Below are 25,716 nucleotides of genomic sequence, written 5' to 3'. Positions count from 1 at the left end.
TAATTCTTTAGCTATGTCTGTTGCTAGATTTAAAAACAAGTTTTGCCCAAGAGTGGGGAATCCTAACTCTTTTTGTAACTGTTTTTGCAGCTTCTGGTATGTGCTCTCGTTTTGTACTGTTAACTTTTCTCTTCTCTTCTCTGTTTTATAACCTTTGTCATGCTCTTTACTAGTACTTCTTTTACCATATCTTGTACTCCCCCTCTGTCTGGAATATCCCAGTGACCTGCCTTAATGAAGCAGAGCCATTTTTCCCCTCTAGGACATCCTGCTCCTAATCTCGTTCTGCCTATTCCTAAGTTCTGTCTGACCCAATACTTTTGTCCGCTGTATTTGCACACTCTTAAACTCTCACAGGTATAACATTGGTGATTGGTATGCGTGTGCATGGTCACAGTATAAAAGGATCATCTACCCCAGGAGACTGTCTGGTAGCACTTTCTGCATTCATCACCAGATACTAGAGATATCACTAGTGATAATAACACTAGAAGTGGAGGTCTAGTATGGCTTATACTCCTACCTCTCGTGCCTATTGGGGTGCCTCTAACAGCCGAGAAATATTTCTTCTTGGCAGCAAGTACAGAGGCCAACCTGGTCTTGCCCTCCATCCTCTTTAGTTTGGTATCTCTGGTTCTTGTGGCACGATAGGGTTCTATCATTGGTCCTGGAACTTGTATTGGAGTTGATATTTCAAGGATCTATAAACATTCTGGTTGGGTCGGTCCACATTAAATAATTCTCTGTGGGTTCTGCAACAATAATACACTTATCTATTGGGGTTTTATACTCACATCAGATAACACTAAAAATCGAGGACTTGGGAGAGGTACTGCTTCTGTCTGCCACGGGGACCTAAAATGACCTTATTACAATTCTTACACTTAACCCATATATACATGCAACAATTACAATAGCAGCAAAGTAGGGTTGAAGGGGTTGGATGTCACCGTAGTCTGAAGGCACTCTTGAGGCTTTAGCTGTCTGTTGTTTCCATGCAGCAGCGCTGACTCTTACGTGCCTTCTGAAAGCTCTCCAGGGCTTTTTCCTGTCAAAGCAGAAACATGAGACTTCCTTCTCATGGTTAATTTCAAGAGGTCTTTGTGTGTCTCTACCACCCAATCTTCTGGTGGCTTTACTGGTCCTTTTACCTGTGTTATGTGAGTCCACCCTTTTTCTTTTGTTCGAATTGCTGTTTCAGCAGTTAGCAGCACTTGTATGTCTTAAAGTTTCTTCCTTCGATATTTTCACTAATACCCAATCTCCTATCTGAATATTGTGTATTTTAAAGTCTAATGGGGTGCTCTGTGGGAGTTTCCCCTTCTCTCGGAGTTGCTCTAATGTCGTTACGATGGGCAAAACATACTTACAAGCATAGGACTCTTAGTTCTGGGACTAGAATCCTTTTCCTGTTGCCCATGTAGGGGAGCCCAAACATCATTTCATATGGAGAGATCCCCAAGTCTCTTCTTGGGGCCGCTGTGATCCTCAGTAGTGCTAGGGGCAAGCATTTTGTCCATGGCATCTGTGTCTCTGGATAATTTAGTCAGAGTTAGTTTTAGTGTCTGGTTCATTCTTTCTACTTGTCCTGAACTCTGGGGATGCCATGGAGTATGTAAGTCCCATTCTATTCTTAATGCGTTTGTCAAGCCCGATATTATTTTCAACGTAAAGTGAGTCCCTCAATCTGAATCAATCCTTTCACAAATCCCATACCTAGGGATTATTTGTTCGAGCAAAACTTTGGACACATTATTGGCAGTAGCTTTTAGAACAGGGTATGCTTCAACCCAGTGAGTTAGATGGTCCACTATTACTAGTAAATATTTCCATCGTTGAACTGGTGGTAACTCGGTGAAATCTACCTGCATTGCTTGGAAGGGTCTTAGAGCTAGTTTTTTCCCACTGCTCACCTGTTTCCTCATTACCTTTTTGTTTACTTTCTGACAGATTAAACACCGATCTACTAATGGTTTAGCTAGTATATATATTCCTATACACCCATAATTCCTCAAAAATTGGTCACATAAAGCTTGGGTTCCCCAATGGGTACTCTGATGCAGTTGCGTTACTGCTTCTCTACATAAAGCTTTATTCAGCATTTGTCTCCCATCCAGGAGTAACCAAATGCCGTCAGAAGCTTCTGTTCCTCCTATTTTAATTCATCTTTTTATTTCTGTGTGAACTTTGGAATCTGCTTTGGGGGCTCTTCCGTCAGTATTAAAGCTAACACGGTTATTGGTCCTTTCTGTGCTGCCAATTTTGCCCACTCATGTGCTAATCGGTTTCCCTGTATTTCGAAAAATGTCCGCCTCTGTCCTTTGTATGTGCACGATAGCAATCTCATTTGGTTTCATTAATGCTTCTGATACTTCAGTGATTAGTTTTTCATGTGTTAGCCCCTTCTCTCAGGAATTTATTATTCCCCTCTCTTTCCAAATTTTTCCAAAGGTATGCACTATTCCATATGCATACTTCGAGTCCGTATAGATAGTGCCGCCTTTTCCCTGAAGATAATCTGAAGCTCTCTTTAGAGTGTATAGTTCACAACTCTGGCTAGCCAATTTGCTGGTAATTCTCCCTCTTTGATTACTGCCTTTTCTTCTCCATCAATGACTGCATAACCACTTGCTCTCTTTCCATCTATACATTGGGAGGAACCATCTATAAAAAGCCTTCTTCCATAGGGCATCGGTGTGTCTATTAGGTCCTCCCTTACCCTGGTTTGGTAATCTAGAAAGTCTAAACAATCATGTTCCGGCTCTCTGCTTTCTTGTCCATACAGGAATTGTGAGGGATTCAGGTTTCCGTCTACTACAAGGGTCAAATCATTCCTTTCCATTAAAATGGTTTCATATTTCAAAATTCTGGAATCTGTTAACCACCGGCCAGACTTCTGAGATAAGATAGTTCTTACAGTGTGGGGTGTATGTACGATTAGGGTTCCCCCAAAGGTTAATTTTCGTTTTTTCTACTAATATTGCTGTGGCTGCCACTGTCTGTATGCATGTGGGCCACCTGCGACATACTGGGTCCATTAATTTGGATAGGTATGCCACCAGTTTCCTTTCTCTGCCCCATTCCTGCGTTAAGACTCCACATGCTATCCCTTCTTCCGTGTTTACAAAAAGGTGAAAAGTTTTTTCTAGGGAGGGGAGGGCTAAAACTGGGGCATTTATTAGCTTCTGCTTCAATTCTTTAAATTGCCTTGTTCATCTTCTGTCCACTGTATTGGACCTTTTTTCCTAGTTTGTCATACAGAAATTTTACTGATTGAGTGTATCCCTCAACCCATAGTCTACAGTACCCTAGTAACCCTAAAATCTTCCTTATTTCTCTTTTCGTTCTTGGGACACTTAATGCTGTAATCCCAGAAATTTGTTCTGGATTGATTTTTCTTTTTCCTTCACTAATTAAATGCCTTAAATACCTTACTTGCTTTTGTACAAACTGCAGTTTTGCCTTTGAGACTCTTAATCCTTGTTCTCCTAAAAAATTCAGCAAACATATTGATGTCTCTCTTGACTTTCTGCTCTTTCTCTCCCGATACCAACAGATCATCTACATATTGCAAGATTCTTACTCCGGGTTCTGCCTGGAACTCCCCTAAAATTTTCTCTAGCATCTGTCCAAACAGATTTGGGGATTCTGTGAACCCTTGAGGCAGGGAGGTTCAGCAGAGTTGCTGCTTCCTCCCAGTGTCCGGATCTTCCCATTCAAAGGCAAATAAGTTTCTACTCTCCTCTGCTAATGGACGGGCCCAAAAGGCGTCTTTAAGGTCTGTTACACTAAATGATTTATGATTATGCAATATTTTACTCAGGAGGGTATATGGGTTCCAAAACGAGTACAGACTCTGCACCCTGTGCTTATTAACTTCTCATAGGTCTTGAACTAATCTGTGTGTCCCATCAGCCTTCTTGACCAGTAGAATTGGACTATCGTAAGGTGACATACATGGTTCGGACAATCCATCCTTCAACAATGAATCAATTACTGGTTTTAGACCTTTCCTGCCCTCATAAGAGATGGAATATTGTTTTATTCTTACTGGCTGGTCCTCTTTAACTTCTGTTTTCATAGGGGGTATCTTTAGACCCCCTCTATTTCCTTCTTTAACCCATACTTGAGGCATAATTTGCTTTTCATCCTCTTGGGTTAATTCAAAAATTTTGACTACAATCTTTCCATTTTCCGGGGCAGTACCTATCCCTAACTTGACTTGTAAATCTCTACCAGAAGCAGGAGTACGCTTGCTGGGTACTAATAAGACATCTGTTCTTATTGTGCTTTCATCGTCTTGTATTTCTACTTGTTGTACTATTGGTACTTTAAAACTTTCTCCCTTTGCCCCTACCACAGTAGTTTGTCTCTTACTGACTTCACATCCATAAGGCAATTTCATAATACAAGACTTCTCCACTCCTGAGTCTACTAAAAAGGTGTAAATTTCCTCCTGGGGGCCTAATTTTAAGTTTATCAAGGGCTCACTAATTCTTTTTTCCCCCAGGAGGCAGAGCCTCTGACACCCCTAAGCAGTAGCGTATTCTTCTTGTTGACATATTTTAAACACTCATTGATCTCTCTCTCGCCTGGGACATTCTTTCTTAAAATGTCCTTCTTGCTCACAATAGTAATACCTTCTGCCGTCTGGGGCTTCTGGTTTCATCCATATGGGCTTTTTGAGTGGCAGCAGATGGGCTCTCTGTATGTTGTATGGTCTCATCCCTAGCCTTAGATTCTGGGACGCTTTATCTTTAGTCTTTGTTATCTCGTTTACAGTTGCTACCATTAGTTTTGCTTTTGCCCTCTGCTTTTCCTCATCGTGCCTCACGTATATTTTTTGTGCTTCTCGTTACAACTCATTGATTCCTCTCTCATGCCAGTCTTCCATCTCTTCCTAATACCTGGCCAGGCATGGGTGGCAAAATTTACTTTTAATAATTCTTTGCTAGCGACAGTCTCTGGGTCAGTCCCCGAAAACTGCTGAATGTTCCTTCAGAGCCTCTCCAACCATTCCATCAGAGATTCCTCTTTCCCTTGTTTACTATCAAAGGCTTTGCTCACGTTTGACCCCCTTGGGGCTGCTTCTTTAATTCCCCTTATAATTAATGTCTGATAATCAGACATGTTTCTTGTCCTTGTGGGGTCATTTTGATTCCAATCAGGTCTTCATAGGGGTAACTTTTGGTCCCCTGCCACTCTATGAAGGCTTTCTCTTTCTTATATTCTCATTCCTGCTACACGAATCATTGGTCTTTCCTCAGGGGAGAACAAAGTTCCTATGATGGATTGCATTTCTTCCCAAGCTTATATATTTGGACATAAAAATTGGTCTAATTGTTCTGACAAACCTAGGGGATATTCCAATAATTTCTTAAAGTTCTTGACTTCTGTACTGGTTAGGGGCATGTTCACAAATCCTACCTCATTTTGAACTCCTGGCATCGGGACTTCCTGTAAAGGATGCAGCCCGATTGGTTCCATCATCTCCTCATTTTCTTCCACTGTGGACCTCCCCACTTCCCGCCTTCGTCTCCTCTGGCTTTCCCTTCTAACAGGGGCCTGAGGCTCTCTTGTGCCTTCCAGAGGGTCCGGTTTATATGGGGGAGGTAAGTATTCAAGAGGATCCCAGACTGGTCTCTGGCCTTCCTCCTTCTTCTTTTGTATCTCCAATTTAAAAACCCCTGCAGCTCTTTTCCAACGTGCTGCTCTCTTCTTGATTGAGTGATTCTTTAGAGTTAATGTATACATTTAGTGCTTGACACAGCCATCCCTCTATAGAATTGTACTTTGGCCAATACAGCTTGTCTGGCCTTACGGGCTCTTTGGTCCATTTAAACATACAATAATTAATCATCTTTGCTTTATCCTTATCTCGGGTTCAGGACTCTCCTTCCTGCCCCCATTGTAACAACATCCTCCCTAATGGGCTGTGTGGCGGTATTCCTGGAATTCCCTGATCAGCTTTTCCTTTAAATTGCTTTTTACTTTCCCCTTGTCCCTTTTTTTTCCCTGGGGGATCTCTCAACTCCAGCATTTCACTTCATCTCTTCACCGGCTGGTCTCCTTGTGGAGATACAGAACCGCAGTTAGAAAGACTCTGCACTCGATTTGCAGATCCAGTCTGCGTCTCATTCACACCACTCTCAATCCCCCGTCACCCAGCCGCCTGAGTAGTACTTAACAGTCAATTTTCTTACCTGGGTCTCGTGCACAAGTACTATTGGCTGCTGCAGTTATCCCTGGGACCCCTCTTTGGTCCATGAGCCCCTTCGCCAGGCTGTTGCTGCTGGTCTGTCACCATGGGCAGGGATAACCCGAGGATTGCTGAAATCAGCAGTGGCGCGCCGTCCCAGTCTACTTACCTGTCCAAGGCTCCCAATCTAGGCTTCAGATCTCCCGGACGAGCCCCCAGACTGTGAGAAATATGCTCACTGTGTTGAATTTTAGTCAGGGGCAAATTCGGTGGAGCAAAGAATATTTATTACAGCACTGGAAGGTACACAGGGGATTTCTCCTCCTGTGGCTCATTTTTCTTTTACAAAACGCTCGTTTTTATTTCGTATTCCTCATACTTATTCATGTTTTTTCTTAGAACATAGTTTGCATAATCAATGAGTTCTTGGAATGCAACCCACTCCCGAACATGCCCCCTCCCTTCTAGCCGCACAGGCACTGTGCTTCCTCAGGAGTCTTCCTGGTGGTCGTTGGAGGGAGGCTCGAAGTCTTTATCACCATGTCCTTCTTGTAGCTTTTCCATTCCTTACACTTCTGTGGTTATCTTATCTAACCACGCCACCCTTTTTTTTGCAATGGTTCGGTACTTCCAACTGTTGCTTTTGTCTGATATCCTATCTAACACTATCCCTTTCCCAAACGCATAGCCAGCATGTACCTATCTTTAGCTGAAGCCATAGCAAGCACATATCTATTAACTGCATGGCCAGCACACACCCATCTTAGCTGAAGTCATAGCAAGCACACATGTATTTTAGCTGAAGCAAAATTCTTTTGCTAAATTACTTATTACGTTATCATCCTGTTGAACATGAATTTGCATTTTCAGGTCTCATTTTGGGAGCAGGTTTTATCTCCAAAGTACAATAATATAAGAGTAGGAAGCACGTGTGAAGGTGAGCGGTGGGGGTAAAAGTGATTTCAAAAAGCCTGAATGCGGCATGCTGGCACTAGACCCGGAAAAGATAGGGGATGTAACTGGGCCCCTTAGGAATAAGTCTGGGGGTGGCAGAATTTTGGCTCCCTCCAGTAAGAAGGAGAAAGGACCAATAGCCCAGCTGAAGTGCTTATACACTAATGCACGTAGCATGGGCAATAAACAGGAGGAGCTGGAAGCCATTGTACAGCAGGATACTTATGATGTAGTCACCATCACAGAAACGTGGTGGGATGACTCGCATAGCTATAGTGCTGCCATGGATGGCTATAGGCTCTTCAGGAAGTATAGGCAAGCAAGGAGAGGTGGAGGGGTGGCCCTGTATGTCAGGGAGTGTTATGAATGCTTTGAACTAAATGATGGAGATAATGGGGTTGAGTGTTTATGGGTAAGAATCAGGGGGAGAGCTAAGAAAGCAGATACCATAGTAGGAGTCTTATAGACCACCCAGCCAGGATGAGGAGGCAGATGAAATAGTCTATAAATGGCTGGGAGAAGTCTCAAGATTGCGAGCTCTAGTCCTCGTGGGGGACTTCAATTTGCCAGACATCTGATGGGAATACAATACAGCAGGGAGGGAACAGTCTAGAAGGTTCCTGGACTGTACTGGGGATAACTTCCTGACACAGCTGGTGAGAGAGCCAACTAGGGAAGGTGCCCTGCTGGATCTGTTGTTTGTAAACAGGGAAGGTCTTGTGGAGCATATGATGGTTGGAGGCTGTCTTGGGAACAGCCATCATGAAATGATAGAGTTTTTGATTCTGGGAGACGCAAGGAGGGGGGGTCAGCAGAACTGCTACCTTGGACTTCTGGAGGGCGGACTTTGGGCTTTTCAAGAGCCTGGTTGACAAAGTCCCCTGGGAGGCAGTCTGCCAGGGCAAAGGAGCCCAGGAAGCCTGGATGTTTTTCAAGAAGGAAGTCTTAAAGGCGCAGGAGCAGGCTGTCCCTGTGTGTCAAAAGACAAGCCGCTGGGGAAAAAGACTGGCCTGGCTAAACAGGGAGCTAGTGTTGCGACTTAGGGAATAAAAGAGGATTTATGGCCTCTGGAAGGAAAGGGCAGGCCAGGCCACTCAAGAGGAGTACAAAGAGGTAGTAAAGCTATGTAGGGAAAAAATCAGAAGGGCCAAAGCTCAGTTAGAACTAAACCTGGCTTCTGTTGTCAAGGACAACAAAAAAAGTTTCTATAAATACATTAGCAATAAAAAGAGGACTAAGGATAATCTCTGTCCTCTAGTAGGTGGAGCTGGTAACATAGTGACCAAGGATGAGGAAGAGGCTGAGGTACTTAATGCTGCCTTTGCCTCAGTCTTCAGCAGTAGGACCAGTTGTTCCCTGAGTACCCAGACCACTGAGCTAGAAGACAAGGATGGGGAGCAGAATGAAGCCCCTGTAATCCACAGGGAAATGGTGAGGCACCTGCTTTAGCACCTGGAGGCGCACACATCTATGGGACCAGATGGAATCCACCCAAGGGTACTGAAGGGCTGGTGGAAGTGCTCACCAGACCACTTTGCATCATTTATGAGCAGTCCTGGATAACTGGGAAGGTCCCAGCTGACTGGAGGTTGGCAAATGTGACACCCATCCACAAGAAGGGCCAGAAGGAGGATCCAGGGAACTACAGGCCAGTCAGTCTGACCTCGGTGCCTGGGAAGGTCACGGAACAGATCATCCTCAGTGCCATTACACGGCACATGCAGCAGAATAGGGTGATCAGGCCCAGTCAGCATGGGTTTGTGAAAGGCCGGTCATGCCCGACAAACCTTATCTCCTTCTATGATAAGGTGACCTGCTTAGTGGATGAGGGAAAAGATGTGGATGTTATCTACCTGGATATTGGCAAAGCTTTTGACACCGTTTCCCACAGCATTCTCCTGGAGAAACTGGCTGTTCATGGCCTGGACAGGTGTACTCTTTGATGGGTAAAAAACTGGCTGGATGGCCATGCCCAGAGAGTGGTGGTGAATGGAGTTAAATCCAGTTGGTGTCCAGTCACAAGTGGCATCCCCCAGGCCTTGGTGCGGGGGCCGGTTCTCTTTAATATCTTTATCAATGACCTGGATGAGGGGATCGAATGCACCCTCAGTAAGTTTGCAGATGACACTAAGCTAGGCGGGCGTGTTGATCTGCTGAGGGTAGGTTGGCTCTGCAGAGGGATCTGGACAGGCTGGACCGATGGGCCGAGGCCAATGGTATGAGGTTCAACAAGGCCAAGTGCCAGGTCCTGCACTTGGGTCACAACAACCCCATGCAACACTACAGGATTGGGGCAGAGTGGCTTGAAAGCTGCCCGGCAGAAAAGGACCTGGGGGTGTTGGACAGCCAGCTGAATATGAGCCAGCAGTGTGCCCAGGTGGCCAAGAAGGCCAACAGCATCCTGGCCTGTATCAGGAATGGTGTGGTGAGCAGGACTAGGGAAGTGATCATTCCCCTGTACTGGGCAGTGGTGAGGCCCCACCTCAAGTACTGCGTTCAGTCTTGGGCCCCTCACTACAAGAAGGACATTGAGGTGTTGGAGTGTGTCCAGAGAAGGGCTACAAAGCTGGTGAGGGGTCTGGAGGACAAACCTTATGAGGAACAACTGAGGGAACTGGGGTTGTTTAGCCTGGAGAAGAGGAGGCTGAGGGGAGACCTTATCACCCTCTACAACTACCTGAAAGGAGGGTGTAGAGAGGTGGGGGCTGACCTCTTCTCCCTGGTGACAAGTGATAGGACAAGAGGAAATGGGCTTAGGTTATGCCAGGGGAGGTTTAGATTGGACATGAGGAAACACTTTTTCACTGGAAGGGTTATTAAACATTGGAACAGGCTGCCCAGGGAGGTGGTGGATTCACCATCCCTGGAGGTGTTTTAAAAAAGGGTAGATGTGGTACTTGGGGACATGGGTTAGAAGTGTTTTTTGTCAGGGTAGGTTTAATGGTTGGACTTGATGATCTTAAAGGTCCCTTCCAACCTCAGCAATTCTGTGATTCTATGATTAGTACTGGGCTTACTATGAATTCAAGGAAATTTCATGTGCTATTACTTATCAGCTGTAACATAGTCTTGATGATCCATAGGGTGTCCCATATTTTGTATAAAACTTGCTTCGTAACAGGGTTTGCAGAGAAGACAATGTCCTGAGTCCTCTGACCTTGTGCAAAATGTGGAAGTTCCATCATACCCAATGATTGCTGTTTTTCACTCTTCTAGAGAGGAAGCGTAAACAAGCTGAAATTGGTTATACTTCATAATTTCCTTCCTCTACTATGATTCATCATTTGTGTCAGTAGGGATCCTGATGTCTTACCTGAAACTGTTTTCTGTGGCTATACTTGTTGCAGTTAGTATTTTTAAAAACAAGGTGGCATGGTACAGCAGAAAAGTTGATACACACTGAATTTATTAGCATAGTTTTCAGTCTTCAGTCTTTACAGTCTTAACAGTATGCAGTTGCTCATCTTCAGGCCTTCTGTTTGACTTAGAAAAAATTAAAGATCTAGTGAAAAATATTTTTCATATTTTTTTTATTGTAAACATCTTTTCATAACTGAGACTTTCTTGTTCTCTCTCTTCAGGTATACTCTTTCTGTATTTTTGGACTCCTGTTATTTTAAAAAAAATTTTTTTTAGATTCCATTTCATCTGTACCTACAAGTTCAATAGGTCTGCGGTGCTGCCCAAGTGGATGTGATAGTGTTCGGCAGGCATGATGTAGCTAGTTTCAAAAAATTAAATTACTTGAGCTTGAAGTTGTGATACAATGAAGCAGTAGTGTCTTATGGCACTGGTACTGTAATCTGAAGGCACATTACCAATTTGCTTATGTTGGCTGAAAATTAACATAAACTTGCTTGTTTTTAGAGAATTGGTATTTTCAGTTTAGCTTCTATTTAAGCACACTCAAAACTATTATATATATAATTACAATACAATACAGTACAATATTAATTGCAATACAGTAATTAAATATATAAAGCTAAGCATTGGCCAGCATGAAAATTGAAGTTAGCAGTTTGACTTCAGTAATGTTTACAAGGGAGACTTAAGTTTTTAATCCTAGAATAAATATTCAGAGGATTGTGATTTCAGGTAGCGCAATCCAGCATAGTAAATGACGCACCATATTCAACCCCTAAAGAAAGAGATGTTTCATTACGTTAGAGCCGCAGAGAGGAACTATGTGGCGTAGTGTTGGGTGTGGTTTTTAGTGTCTTATTTTTCTTTTACTAAAAGTTACTTTGAAACTGATGTCTCAACTTGATCTACTGCAGCTTGAGAATGCTAGACTGTCCTCTGAGATGAGCAATTCTGCAGCCAACTCCGTAAGAGAAGAACTGAACGAAAGTCACATACGACTTGATAATCTGTCTTCCCTTCTCACCAGCCTTCAGAAAGAGGTAACAAGCTGTTTGTGAATCTTCAGTCTGGCTAATTATAGTTGTTGATTTTTATATTAAAGGACTTTGTTTCCCTTAACTAGTGAGTATGTTCAGCATCATGACTGGAATTTGCCTTCTGTTCTACTGTTCTGTACTTTTCAAATTCTTTAATGTCTCCTTTCAGAAAAGTTGATTTTTTTTTTTTTTTTTATTTTGTGCAATATCCTGCTACAGAGTGAGAATTTGAAAGGTAGTACTGTTAACTGACTTTTGCAATTATACAGGACAATTTTAGACAAGAGCTCTGTATTTAAAAGTTCTTGACATTCTAAGCAATTTAGTTAGGTTCTGTAGTAATTGGACAGCCTAGCTTAGGATTCCTCAAACCAACATTCAAAGCTAGAGCTGGAATATTCAGTCTCTCTCTACTTGGTATCTTTTTTCGTCCTTGATCCAGTTTGCATCTAGAACTCTAAAAAAGAAAACAAAAAATAAATTAAGTGATCCTACCAGGATTAGGATGAAATATGAGACTGAGAAAACAGATAACTGTACTTGAGCATTTGTAGGGCAGGGCCTTGAGTAGAAACTAATTATACTTAGTCAGAGCACAGAGCAAGTAGATGGCAACCGAAGAAGTATGGCAAAATGTATGACAAACCTATTTTATTTGATGTGCACTGCAGTGGATAATCTAGAGTGAAAATGAGAAAAGCTAGGAGTTGGTTCTGGAGTGGGCTTTTGTAACTTACTGCATTTCCAACTGATTAGTAAAACATCTATTTTTTTGAAAAATATAAAATATTAATGATATTTGGCTTTGATCCTTTTTGTGATACATTTTGAATTGTATTCCTCCTGTACAGTATACTCTTGTAGGACTTCAAAGTTCTGTGTATTTCAAGTGAAGAATATAAATGCCGTGGATGTTATTTCAGAATTTTCCAAATAACTTGGCAGATACTAGTATGAGTTGTCCCAGTTTTCCTGTTATAGAGGCAAGTTAGTCTCTGGAAGAGATAAGGTGATGTAATGAATGTGCATGAGGCTACACAAGAATTGGATTGAGAGTTTTGTCTACTTAGATCTTACTTCTGCCTGTAGATTACCATCATCTTTCTTTTGGTGGTTCAGTCAACAGGCATTTCTGAGGGTTTTTTCTTTCTTACTTTAGTTAACTACCTGTGTTCTGTTGCTTACGTGGGAGTGACAGCTAGATTCAGAAAACTTGCTTCTGAATTTGCAGGGGTGTTAGTTGTTAACTTCAAAGCTATCAAAGTCAACTTCTGCCAGTTTGACTGTAATTGTCCACCAAGCACCTCATTTTGCTGCTATGGGATTTTTTTTTTTTTTGGTCTAGTGATGTCAACCAGTAGTTTTGTTTTCCATTTGCTAGCACTAACTTTAGCTTTGTTCTCTTAGAAGAGATCTCTTATGCTAGTCTGGTTTGAGTTACCAGCACTGAGCTCTGTAGCAGTTTCCACTGGGATCTTCCATGGGACACTCAACTCCTTTTGTTACATTCCTTATCTGACTTTTAACATTTACAACCAGTTACACTGGTCCTCTGTGTCAACCCTTTTAGGCTGCCTGTTTTCATTGTCTCTGGACTATGATGACTTCTTAAGTAGAGTGCCTGCATAGCAAACTCAGTGACTTAACCAGACAAGGTGACTGTGGGGCATTAGTTCCTGTGTCTGTCCTTTAGTTAAAAAAAAAAAATAAATCTCAAGACACTATCAGACAGAAGAAAGTATGCTCAGGGAAAGTAAACCTTAAATCTGTCATGATTTGGCCTTTCTTTGATAAGCATTTCATTCTGTATATGCAATATTAAGTTATACTGGCTTTATGTGATTTTTAAAATATGGGAGAAATTAGCTTGCTTCATGGAACACTTGCCACTCTACTCTCAGCAAGCTGTGAAGGCTTTGATAACAGGCAGACAGGCTTTCACTGACAACAACCCCTATTCCTTTAGACTAATTTCCTCCTGGAATTCAGATTCGTCAGCAGTAAACTGAAGCAGGAAGTAGACATCTGAAAGCTAAAGAGCGGTTACTTACCACAGCCTATGAAGTACACTGAGCTGCGCTTCGATTCTGTGTCCTGTTCAGCATGCCTTAAAATGGTTTGACTCTTACACTCAATTTTTCTCAACTGAGTACATTCAGGTGTAGTAACATATCTTCAGATCACAGGAAAATGGAGCAGGCAGTTGTTTTCCAAAGCATGTTGTAAGTTTTATTGGAACTTAAGGTGTTATGTTTGTAATAGATGAGGTGGAGAACAGGAAGCTGAATATGGGCAAGTTTGAATTCAGATGTCTTCCATGTCGGCTGAATAGCAGAGTGTATGGAGGTTTGGGTGAGCTTTGCTTCACACCACTGATGTTTTCAATGCTTTCTAGTCTAGAGTATGGCAAGATAGAGTGCAAGAGCTTGAGGCAAGCTTGGCCAAGGAACGGGAAAACTATTGCAAAATACTGTCCGAGAAAGAGAAGGAAATGGCAGACGTAAGAAATCAGATGCAGGAGCAGCTGAGTGACTACGAACAACTTCTGGATGTTAAACTGGCACTTGATATGGAAATCAATGCATACCGGAAATTGCTGGAGGGTGAAGAGGAGAGGTATGAAAGAAAGTAACAACAAATGCTGGTATCTGTGTGCTTCTCTTACTTGTCTCATTCTCTGGTAAAAGGCAGTTCTTACTGGGAATGCATTAGGTGCCTTACTACAGTTTCCAAGGCACTGTTTGTTTTTGCCCCCTCCTGTCTGACATACTTGCTTCTACTTGGTCTCCGTGAGACCAAGCTGCTTGAGTATCAGACCAATAGCTCTGAAGGGGAATAAATACCATTTTTCTATTAAGATTCGGCACTGAGGACATGATGAATTGCCATTTGTAGGTCTATTTAGTACTATGGTTAATGTTCTCTTTCAGAGTTAATTTACAGGGTTATTTAATTGTTAGTCAAATTTTGTTAAGTATAGACTAATTTTAATAAAGTAATAGCTTTTACAATTGCCCAGCTTATCAGCTAGCTGTATGACCTCAGAGTTCAGCAATACTTAGAATTTGTGCCTGATCAGTCACAGCTGTTACTTAAATGAGTTTGATACTTCACTGTTTTCTGAATGACATCCTACTGGTGCTGGCTGATTCCTCTCAAGCTTGGAGATGAAAGAGCAAAAACTCTTGTGCCATTGTTTTTTTTGCATAAGTTTCCTACAATGGCTTAAATCCCCATAAGATTTTTTTTTTTACTTGTTCGATCTATCCAGAAATGCTTTAACAAATGCATAGAGATGCCTTTTATGATCTTAATGTAGCAGTTCATTAGTATTCTGCGCTTCAAAAGTATTAATCAGCAGCTTGACAATATTTTGTCCAATTCTTCAAAAAGTACCTAAGGCTTCACTTTTTCAAATAACATGCTTTGGTAACTGTATTCCTGTAACTTTTTGCTCTATAATTCTATGGGAAGAAGAGAAGAATGGAAGAAAGGTTATTTAAAAAAAAAGTGTGATGTAAGTGTGATGCATGCATATTCCTTCCTTTCTTCAATATAGGTTGCAACTTTCTCCAAGCCCATCTTCCCGAGTGACAGTTTCACGGGCTTCATCAAGCCATAGTGTGTGTACAACCAGAGCGAAGAGGAGGAGGATTGATGTGGAGGAATCTGAAGCCAGCAGTAGTGTTAGCATTTCCCACTCAGCTTCTGCCACTGGAAATGTCACTATTGAGGAGATAGATGTTGATGGAAAATTCATCCGCTTGAAGAACGCCTCTGAACAGGTTTGAAAATGCACACATATCATGACTTTACAATGGGCTGATTAGAGGTAGAAGGCATCCTCAGCACCTTTCAGCCCTTAGGCTTCATGTTGACCCTGGAGCTATAACACACTGTGTAGGAGATGGCACTAAGAAACTAGTGTGTCACAAAATAAGCTTTCATACAGTATTCTGGATTGATGATGACTTCCTAATGTTATTTAATGCTTTTCACAACAATTGCTTTAATGCTATGTTGCCCACCCACCAAAGCGTTACATCACCCTTCAAAGTTCTGCCTTGCAACCAATCTGCATGTAAAGTTTTACAGATAACATTGTCACTGATAGTAAGTAGTACAAGCAGATATTAAGCTACTTTAGAAGCCTTTTAAGAACTTTCTCTGCCTTAAAAAGCCCCAAAAGAAATACATACTGATGCAAAGTAAATGTCTACATGTAATTAATTGCCTGTGTCCCTTGTACTTGCATATAGCTTCTATAAATCATAGTTTTCCTTCTTCCTTGGATGCATCCACAGGTTTTAGGAGCCCTCAGTTCCCATGCCAAACCCACCTTTATGATGGATTATTTCATTCTATGAATAGGTTGGAGTTTGTATTGGGGGGAACACACATACCTGTTCATCAAAGGGTACTTCATTTGCATGATAATCAAAACTTTTCCTTATGTTGCCCCCAGAATGATGCTGTTATATTCAGTACAATTCCCCCTTATCCCCTCTTCCCCTTCCAATATTACTTGAAATTTCTGCTTAAGAAAAAAAAAGTCCTATGCTATATACAGTTTTATGAGTCATCACTGGAGGATTTGGAGACTGGGGATTATAATTTCTTAAATCCTTTGTCTGGGAGAAGAGAGAATTGAGCATTGTCTCATTAGGACACTAGAATTACAAGAGCTGATTTCTTTCAGCCTTGATTTCAGAGGAGGTCTAAGTAATTCTTGTCTTCTCCTATGCTGTCTGGGCCTCTGGTGTGCATAGAAGAGTGTTAGCTGCATTCTTTGTTTTTGGTGACACATGGCTGTGTCTAATGTCATCAGATCCTTTACCTTCACTAAAAGGCAGCTCATCTTCATGTTTTAGATGACGAAGATTAGTCTAGTTCCAAGTGTCTCAATCCCTCTCTAATCAATGAAGAAATGGACAGACTCCTCCAGATGGTGTTACATATGTATCTTAATTACCTGCCTGGAGTGTTGGCTGACAGTGCTGACTTTGTTTACTGAATAGAAGAAACCTTGACAACTGTCTTGGTCTAGATATCTAGGCATTTAGATGACTAAATTCAGACAAATCAAAGACTACTTCTAGTGACTCGGGATCTACCATTTTTTACCTTTTTAAGTTTTTCAGGCTTATGGGATTTTTTTTCCCCCCATGCTTTGTGTACCACATGGGTCATGTTCCACCGCCCCCCTTATTTAATTTAACTGCACATTCACTGTTCCATCAGTTCTGTTACCAGTAGCCATGGATGGGTCATGATTATAGCACTTTGCCAGGGGTCTAGATTTGAGCTACTGTAGTTGCAGTGTAATAAGCTGTAGTTACAGAATTTTCACAAGTATTTTGACAGTTATTATATTTATTTACATATACAATATAAAAATATAAGATTATAATAATATACAAATGTATAAAATACATTTGTATATTATACATATCTATAAAACCAGATAGAAAATAGATAAAATCCTCATTAAGTGTGGTATGGTTTGTTACAATGACCAACTGCATGTGTCAGCATCCATTAAGATAATCTAAAATGAGATGTTATTTATCTTTACTGTCTGTTTTCAGGCTCCAGTGGCAACTGTTTAATGTTTGGACACTGTTGGTGGGAGAACTTAAAGATTTAGTCTTGTTTTGAAATAGTCATTCTGTAATGATGACTTGTATATGTTTTCCTATTAGATCTGCTAGTACTTTTCAAGTAGTTGATAGGCAAAAAATAATTGAAAGGAAAAATAATGTAGGTCTTGCGAAGGAGTGGAAACACATTTTGAGAAGACTGACAGGAATATTTTGTTTTTGAAGGAGTTTGCTTGTCATTCTGTGCTTCTGTGCTCCAGAAAATGTATTATATATTTGTAAGGGTTTTTTAATATTTATTTATGTATTTTTCTGGACCAGGCTATAACAAAACTGATGCAAATTGTAAACATCAGTTAATAGAACATCAGAACTGAAAAGCAGGAGGTATTAAGCTTTAACTTGAAATAAGAGGTAAGACAAATTTTAACTACAATTATTCTAATTGCAGGCTGAAAATCAAGTGATAAACATTTCTACTGAAAATTTTATGTGCTTCACGGCCTTATGTGTAAAATACCCTACACATGTAACAGAAAATGACTGCTGATGGGAAAATTTTTTTCTTCTTTTTATTAGGATCAGCCTATGGGAGGTTGGGAGATGATCCGAAAAATAGGGGACACTACTGCTAGTTACAAATATACCTCAAGATATATACTAAAGGCAGGCCAAACTGTTACAGTAAGTTGTCAAGCTTCAGCTGTTCAGTTGAAATGGGCTTTAGGCCAACTTGTGTGTGTGTGTCAATGAGATGCACGGTTTTTAGTTTTTGTCCTTTCTACATGTGTTCAGAAAACAATCACCTGTATGTGTATTGGGCATTAGTTATATGTATTGCTGGGAAGAAGTTGGACAGAACCACATTTTTCAGAAACTTACTTTCTATGTGGAACAATAATTTTGACCATAAGCAGGTGTATTTACATGTTCAAAAGTCTCTGCATTAAAAAACAGGGGTGTTTTATTGTAAACACCTTTGGAAGTAGGTAGACACAGACATGTCTTTTCTTAACTGGAGGAGATTCACTGGTGTCACTTAAATGGAATAAATTAACTTAGTAAATAACATGGAAATGTGTAAGACTAACAAATAATGCTCATGTGTGACTTCTTTTAACAGATCTGGGCTGCAAATGCTGGAGTAACTGCTAACCCTCCCACTGACCTCATCTGGAAGAACCAGAATTCTTGGGGCACTAGTAAAGATGTGAAAGTTGTGCTGAAAAATTCTCAGGGAGAGGTAAAGTACCTCAGATGTGCTTAAACTTTTCTTTCTATGGTGCCATCCCCTATAAAGATGCAGGTAGAACCATTGTTAGGACTTTACACATGAATGCACATGAGTGTTTACTAAAGTTTTCTCTTTTTTCTTTCCAACCAAGCATACTGTACCCCTTGACTGCAGTGTACTCTATTGAAGCATGTGAATTTTTTTCCCTATGTTGAGTAGAAGTAGCTGACGAATGACTTGTTCAGGCACTGCCCTCATGCCAGGAATTGGGCAGTGCCTTAGCATATGCTTTGAAAAGAAAAGATTTTAGTAAAATCTTCAGTGATTTGTCCCTTTAATTAGTTTTCCTTACAACTATGTGTTTATGGGGGGTGGTGAATGTTACAGTGAAACTCACTTTAAACAATGAGGCATCAGTTCTGGTGAGATTTAAAACTTTGGGTAGGACAGTTGCTATGACATCTTGCAATTGAAAAAATATTTAAATGTATTAAAATATTTAAATGTATTAAAAAGGCAGGTTTTGGAAGAATTGATGAGTGTCTCTTTTTTACTATTAACAGATCTAAAACAAAGGTGTTATGAATACTGTTAATGCACAGCAGTACATGAAAAGCTGATAGACAGAATCAGTACAAGTAGCTTTCCCAACAGCTGGAACTCCTGTTTCTCAAAATCTAAGTTGATTAGCACCAGGTCTTTAGAGTATTCAAGTCTTAAAAATAAAACTCTGTTGCAGGAGGTTGCTCAAAGAAGCACTGTCTTTAAGACAACTGTCCATGAAGGGGAAGAGGAAGAAGTTGAGGAAGAAGTAGCCGAAGCTCTGGAGGAAGAAGGCCTTCACCACCAGCAGGTATCTTGTTTTTAGGCTAACAAGATTATTTAGGTTGGAAAAATGGATAGATATGTCATGAATTTTTTGAAAATTCATACCTGTTTGGGTGTGGGTGCTCTTTTATTTTTGTTTTGTTTAATCAGTAATTTAATGAAAGCATAAGCCTGTGTTACTAAAACCAGTATAAAAAAATATTACTTCATGTATTCCCTAGAAGGAGATGAGTAGATTTTTCTTAAAACAAGATTTTAAAGCTTAAAGATTTGGTTTTGTTTGTTGTTTTTTTTTTTCTTAAACTCTGTTCCTGATAAGATTTCTTCCAGGCCAATTGTTCATGGTAAAGTTTGGCTTAAGCAGGTACACCTAAATTTTCCTAAAGTTTTTAGAACTTAAATCTCTTATTTTCTCTGATAGAGTTTTTCTCTGATAAGGGAAATAAGAGATTTGAAGACACTATCAGAGAAAATGTCGCATGCAAGCTGAAGAAATGCAATTCTGAAAGCAGTGGAAAGGTGTGAACTTGCTGTAACAATATAAAATGTTTTTAAATATAAGGGAAAATACTGTGATAAACATACTTGATTGTTCGCATTCTGACTTCTATCCATTAGCTTACTGTTTTTACCAGTTCTTAAAAAAAAAAAAAAAAAAAAAAAAAATGCCAAAACAAAAAAAAAACTCAAAGCGTAACAAACATAAGATCCTGTACTGCAATGTTCAGGTTTGCTACTTTGCCTAAAACTTTGCTATGTTTTAGTTAATCTTTTCTAACAGACTTTTAAGATATATACTATATAGAACAGTAGTTAAGTGTGCTTTTGTAAGCAGACAAAAAATGGAAAGAGTTGGCTGTGTTGGAAACTTTTTTGGCAATCCTGGTGTTTGGCTTATAACTGAATCTTAACTTTGTGGCATTTAATATAGAGTCAGGTTTTTATTGCAGTTATGCAAAAGTACTGAAGTGCATCCAGTTGCCTTTGTGGTTTCTGCACTGTGTAGGTCTGCTGAAGTGTGTGTCTTAGTAGCTTTACTTACAAAAATGTTATAGAGAGTTTAGATTTCTTTAGATAAAAACTCTCAAGGTACTTTTATATGCTCCCTGCAGTACTCACCACCTGTCTAAACTCAGTGGTACTTTTTGACTTGAGATTCAAATGCAGTAATTTGTGTTTTTCTGGTACCTGTCTTCTGTTACCTCTCACAGGAAAGGATATCTAGCATTTGTTTACTTATAGGGAGTAAAAGGTTGTTCAGCTTTGCATTCTGACTCTTGCTTAGACCATGCTAGGCTAATAATTTCATATATTAACAATGCACAGTATATTATTTTGAGTTGCTAAATCTTACTGATGGATTTTTTTTTTTCAAAGATGACTCTTTCTGTTCATAACAGGTGAGCACAAGGGCATCTAACAGAAGCTGCGTGGTCATGTAAACTTCCAGTCAGCCAGGTTCCTCCTTGCCTACGGAACAGAGCCTTCTCATAAGCACAACGTATTTTTCTATTTTCTGTATGTGAATTTTTAAGCTGCGAGTCTGATGGCCTTAATTTCCTTTGCCACTGAAAAGTTTTTGAGGAAGTATCTGTAACTTTATCGCAGGATGTGAGGTGTTGACACTGAACAACATACTGTTTGAAAAATGTCCCTCTCCTTCAGATTTATATGCCAGTCTTTTTACTGAAACCTTGCTGGAATAGAAATGTTCCACTGTTTTGGGGATCGATTTTTTTATTGAAACCTTGCTGGAATAGAAATGTTCCACTGTGTTTTGGGGATTGATTTTATTGGACTACACCATTCTAGACTAGCCAGTTGCTGTTGACCTCTTTATATTTAGGTGCTGTTGAAGAAGGGGAAGGCATTTTCGATACTATGAACTCTTTTATACTGTAGACTTTTTTTTTTTTCCTACAGCACAGTCAAGGCTATAAAACTTTTTATAGAAACGAATAGCTTTGTTAAAAAAACAAACCAAACTTAAACAAAACAACAACAAAAAAAACCAAAACAAAACAAAATGAAAACAAAAAAAAACACACACAAAAAAAAAAAAGAACGTAGCCCAGCTGATCCTGTAAGAACTCAGAACATGAAGGATACAGTAAAACTCCTTATTGGTACTCTTTTCCTTTATTTAGATTTCTTACTATGGAGGAGGATTCATGTTAAACGTGTTAGTTGTGTTGTTAAGATAGTGTAACCATCTTAAATTTTCTTACCTGCTTTTTTTTAACCAATAGAAAGCTGTTTTAATATGGATTGTCTTGCTTGTTACAATTTGTAGGGAAAAAAAAAACACTTCTAGAGGTCTAGTCTACATTTGTATGGAAAACAATCGTAATTTTGTCAATGTGGAAAGTTTTTCTGTCTTTCCTGCATTAATCTAATGTCTGCAAAATCTTTGAATAAAGTCTCTCTGTTTAAGATGTTACCAAGTAAAGCTTTTTAAATTTATTTCTTCCTAGAACTGAGGTAAAAGTTGAATGAGTGTTGAATACTTGGAACTTACAGGCTTTGAGGCTGGTGAAATGTCTGTGTAAATGGAATGGTGGGAATTGACTTGTAAATACTTATTCTAAATGATGGATAACAAGTTTCCTGTTTAGAAAATTAATTCTTTAGAGCTTTATTCAAATTCTGTTGCATAACTTTCTGCATCGTATTTGCTCATATGTTAATTCTTACTTGACTAGCTTTTACTACATCATATAACTGCCAGGCTGAGTAGTCTAAGCATGGCACAATAACAAACAGAAATTTACAAATACTGTAAACGGTTATCTTCATCTTAGTCTGGAAGTATTTTTAAATGCATGGCCAGAATTTTAGAAGTTGATTTGGGCTTTTTTCTAGCATGAGTCCCATGACAAGTTTAAGACCTTTTAACATGAATTTCATCTTGGATAAATTCCATTTTCTGGTGAACTACATGGTCACGTTGCAACCTTGTGCCAGCAGAAGGTGACCGGGGGACCGCCAACGGTTATGCAGATGGATGAGGACTAGGGAGACTGCTTCTTTTGACAGTAATGCTGGCTTAAACAGCTGCATTAAACCACAATGTAATAATTGATTTTAATTTTCTGTTTATATTTGAATGTTTACATAGTATAAATATTTCCACATCTTTTAAGCATTACTCTGTATCCTGTAACATTCTGAACACTTTTCAATTTGATCTATAAAGATAAGGGCTTTCTATTCATTGTAGTCTCAGATATCTGTAGGCAGACACCATATAAATGAATGCATATGTTGTAGGAAATGGTTAATTCCATTCCTTGTTTGTTGTTGTCAAAACTAATAGCAAAAGCTAGCAATGTATTCCAGTAACGACTTGATTGGGCCAGTTAGATAGGATTGTTAATCTCTCTAGTCAGTAGTAAAGAAACATACTTTGGATGTAGGCATTGGGTATCTAATTCTTAATTCGTAGTATGAACCTGCCAGTATCATCAAGCATTCTTGGTTATAGGTCTTGTGGAGCCTGGTTTTTGTCAACAGGATGATGAATAGTGCTGTAACTCTCTTACCTGAATGTGTAGCTAGGAACGGCTACTTGAAGCTTACTTTCTCTATAGAGAGAGCTTTTACATGAATCTTGTGAATATTCTGGTAAATCAGCACTCTTGTGATGGATGACAATGGGATAAATGCTGATTTATTTTTTTATTATTATTTTTAGAAATATTGTTCTATAAGTATTTCCGTAAACTAGCATAAAGAGTGTTGGGAAACACAAATGGCCCTTCTGGGGAGCGTGTGTGCATATGTGTTTGCTCTAACCTTTAGAGAGAACATCCCACCACCAGGTGGAGATCTTACTATTGAAATACTAAGAAAAGCAACCCAAACTTCCTATGCTTCCCTGCGAGTTCCATAATAACTTTTGAAAGTTTCTGCTTTATTGAACAGGACAGCTTCTGTTCTCCTGCCTCTTCCCATCTCTCCACACTAAAGTCCAGAAGTGCATTTTAATTACTGCAAGGTAGCGTGGGCCTTCCATTGCTATACTGAAACCAGCCTCAAGCTTGTGGAGGGGTATGCATTGTGCCACTGTATGCAGCAAATGCAATTTTTTTTTATGGAAATGCTAACTATTTTTTTTCTCCTTTGTCACACCATCTCTATGAGAGCTTTTGTTCCTGTTAGTTTGGACCTGCATTTAAAATACACCACATCAGCTGTTGTGGTTACTGCCGTAATCTATACCAGTTGAGGTGAGAGAAGGCACGATGATGGATTTCGTAAAGGTACTTCTGACCAATGAAAAATGAGCTAATTGGCTATATGCAACATTATGTGAAATGTGTTCACGTCTTCTTTAAGTTGTTAGTCAGGTAATGAGCCAGAGAAGAAGCAAATAATATCCTAGTTAGCTCTGTAGATGTGTTCAACTTTGCTAGGTCTTTTTATTACTACTGTTATAGTAGCATGTAAAGATTATTTTTAGGTAAATTCAGTCCTTTCTAGAGGTGGCAACAGATAATGGGTTATCATTAGCTGATACTGATCAGTTGACACAGTTGACAAGAGATACAAACTGCATCATCCTGGCATGTGACAAGTATTTAGTAACCTACTGTTTGCAACTAGTAAAATACCTTACCAGAAATGTACCTGCTCAAATACATTCAGTTCTGTGAAAACCAGAAAAAGAGTCTGTTTAGGAAACAAGTGGTTTGACATGTACAGCACTAGTATTTTATGATGAATGCTCTTGAGGCAAGGTATGTATTCTTGTCAGCTGGTTGTGTTTCTACAGAAGTTTGATTTTTGGCTCTGTTCACAGGACAAGCAGCAAACCTGTAAACTGCATTCTTTGTTTATAGTGGACAAGTTCATTAATAAGCCCCAGTGTAATCGATTGTAGCCTTGTGGTACAAATCGTTTTCCACAATGTAGTCAATTGTAGCTCTATGCTACAAATTGTTGTATGCCTCTGACTTCTTTATCTGCTGCATATAATAACTTTGCATTTGCCCAAGCAGACAGCAAAATATAGAAAGAGAAATTAATATGTAAATAATGTAAATACCTTTTCTGTTCAATAGATGCCAATTATTCATTTGTCTGCTTCTGTAAAAGAAGCAATTTTAAATGCTGATCTTAAGTTGTCATGGATAAACTTAACTCTCTTATCAGTGTATCATTTTGATACTAACTTGAGGGTTTCTGGAGAGAAAGGGGTGTTTTATGGGGAAACTCCAAATCTGTGAAACAGTGCCTTTTATATTTAATACTGCACTGTAAGCAGTATAAGTACTTCTAGTAGAAAAAAAAAGATTGCTGCTTTTGCAGAAATGGCTACATAGTAATTGACTATGAAGTATTTTTCTTCAGGCAAAGAAAGTAAGTAGTTGATGGGGAATAAAAGCTTTTACAGCTTTGTCCCAAATACAACAACTACTACTAACTGGTGATTTTTATAAAGCAAATGGAGGCTATGTATGATGGATGTGAATGCTTATTTAGTCTTTCCTGGTATATGTTGGTTAACCTCAAGGAAACACTGTGACACATAATTATAAATATCAACTAGATCCATCATAGGATTATAGCAAAAGTTAGCTATTTTATCTTAGGTTTTGCTTAGTATGCATTTATTGCTCCAAGTCCTCTGCTGCTCTCCTCTGGTTTCTTTTTATAGGTTTGCATAAATACAGGACTTGTTCTCTGTGTGATTAACCCTGCAGAAAGAAAAGTTACATTTGGTGGCATCAATAAAGGCACATTTCTTAAGCAGATTGTTTGATAGGATTTTGCTACAGTTATCAATTAACTTTTGGATGTGAATTTTCATAGCTGGTTTGACTGTTGCATTTTATGAATAGAAAAGATTATTGGCAAGCAAGTCTGACCTTCTCCATAATGAAGTCATAGATAGATGTCAACATTGAGTCTGTACTTTAACAAGTTTTATTGGGACAGTATTTTGTACACTTATGATAGAGGTGAAGAAAAGTTACAATCCGTTCTATAACCTTTTAACATCAAAAGGAGGAAAAAATGTTTTGTAGCAATGCCACAATGAGGTGTAAGAGGCTGTCAACAAAATATGTAAGAACTGAAAGCAATCACAAGTACTAACAAGCTTGGCAGCTGTTGAGAGACATAACTTGATTTTTGAAAAAGCTTTCTTATGTGGAAATGCATGTGGAAATTAAATTGGAAGTGTGGAATAACAGCAATGATTGCGGTGTGGTGTCATCATCAGTTACATTACATACTGTATACCCATACTGTAGGCTTGCTTGTTTTATGGGCCTGCTAGGTATTTATAAAGCTAGGGGCCTCTGTTGTACATTTTCCATTGTCTAGTAGTTTTTAAAGATGCTTTTGAATATCCCAAAGCAGTACTTGGCAGTAAATAGGCAATACTCAGTTCGGCTTGCAAGGAAAATGCTTTTTAATTAACCAGCTGTGTGTTAAATGGAGCTTGGTCTCATAAACAATAACAGATGAAGAGCTTATTTATTAACAGCTATTTTT

General features: G+C 39.5%; 1 protein-coding gene across 1 annotated transcript in view; it reads left to right on the top strand.

Annotated features, from left to right (window-relative positions):
* The window catches only part of LMNB1 (lamin B1), a gene marked incomplete at its 5' end in the record, with an annotated part of 34,282 nt that extends 12,627 nt beyond the window's left edge, over window positions 1–21,655 (top strand). The window contains 7 exons of the mRNA XM_082497973.1: window positions 11,431–11,556; window positions 13,949–14,169; window positions 15,113–15,338; window positions 17,733–17,837; window positions 18,277–18,396; window positions 19,127–19,240; window positions 20,616–21,655. Coding sequence (XP_082354099.1) covers window positions 11,431–11,556; window positions 13,949–14,169; window positions 15,113–15,338; window positions 17,733–17,837; window positions 18,277–18,396; window positions 19,127–19,240; window positions 20,616–20,657 — 954 coding nt within the window. The 3' untranslated portion in view covers window positions 20,658–21,655. The remainder of the gene's footprint in view (window positions 1–11,430; window positions 11,557–13,948; window positions 14,170–15,112; window positions 15,339–17,732; window positions 17,838–18,276; window positions 18,397–19,126; window positions 19,241–20,615) is intronic.
* Between the last annotated feature and the right edge of the window lie 4,061 nt (window positions 21,656–25,716).

This window comes from Vanellus vanellus, assembly GCF_965231255.1.
Source record: "Vanellus vanellus genome assembly, chromosome: Z".
In the NCBI taxonomy this organism is placed as follows: Eukaryota; Metazoa; Chordata; class Aves; order Charadriiformes; family Charadriidae; genus Vanellus; species Vanellus vanellus.
This window is presented reverse-complemented; position numbering and strand designations above follow the sequence as displayed.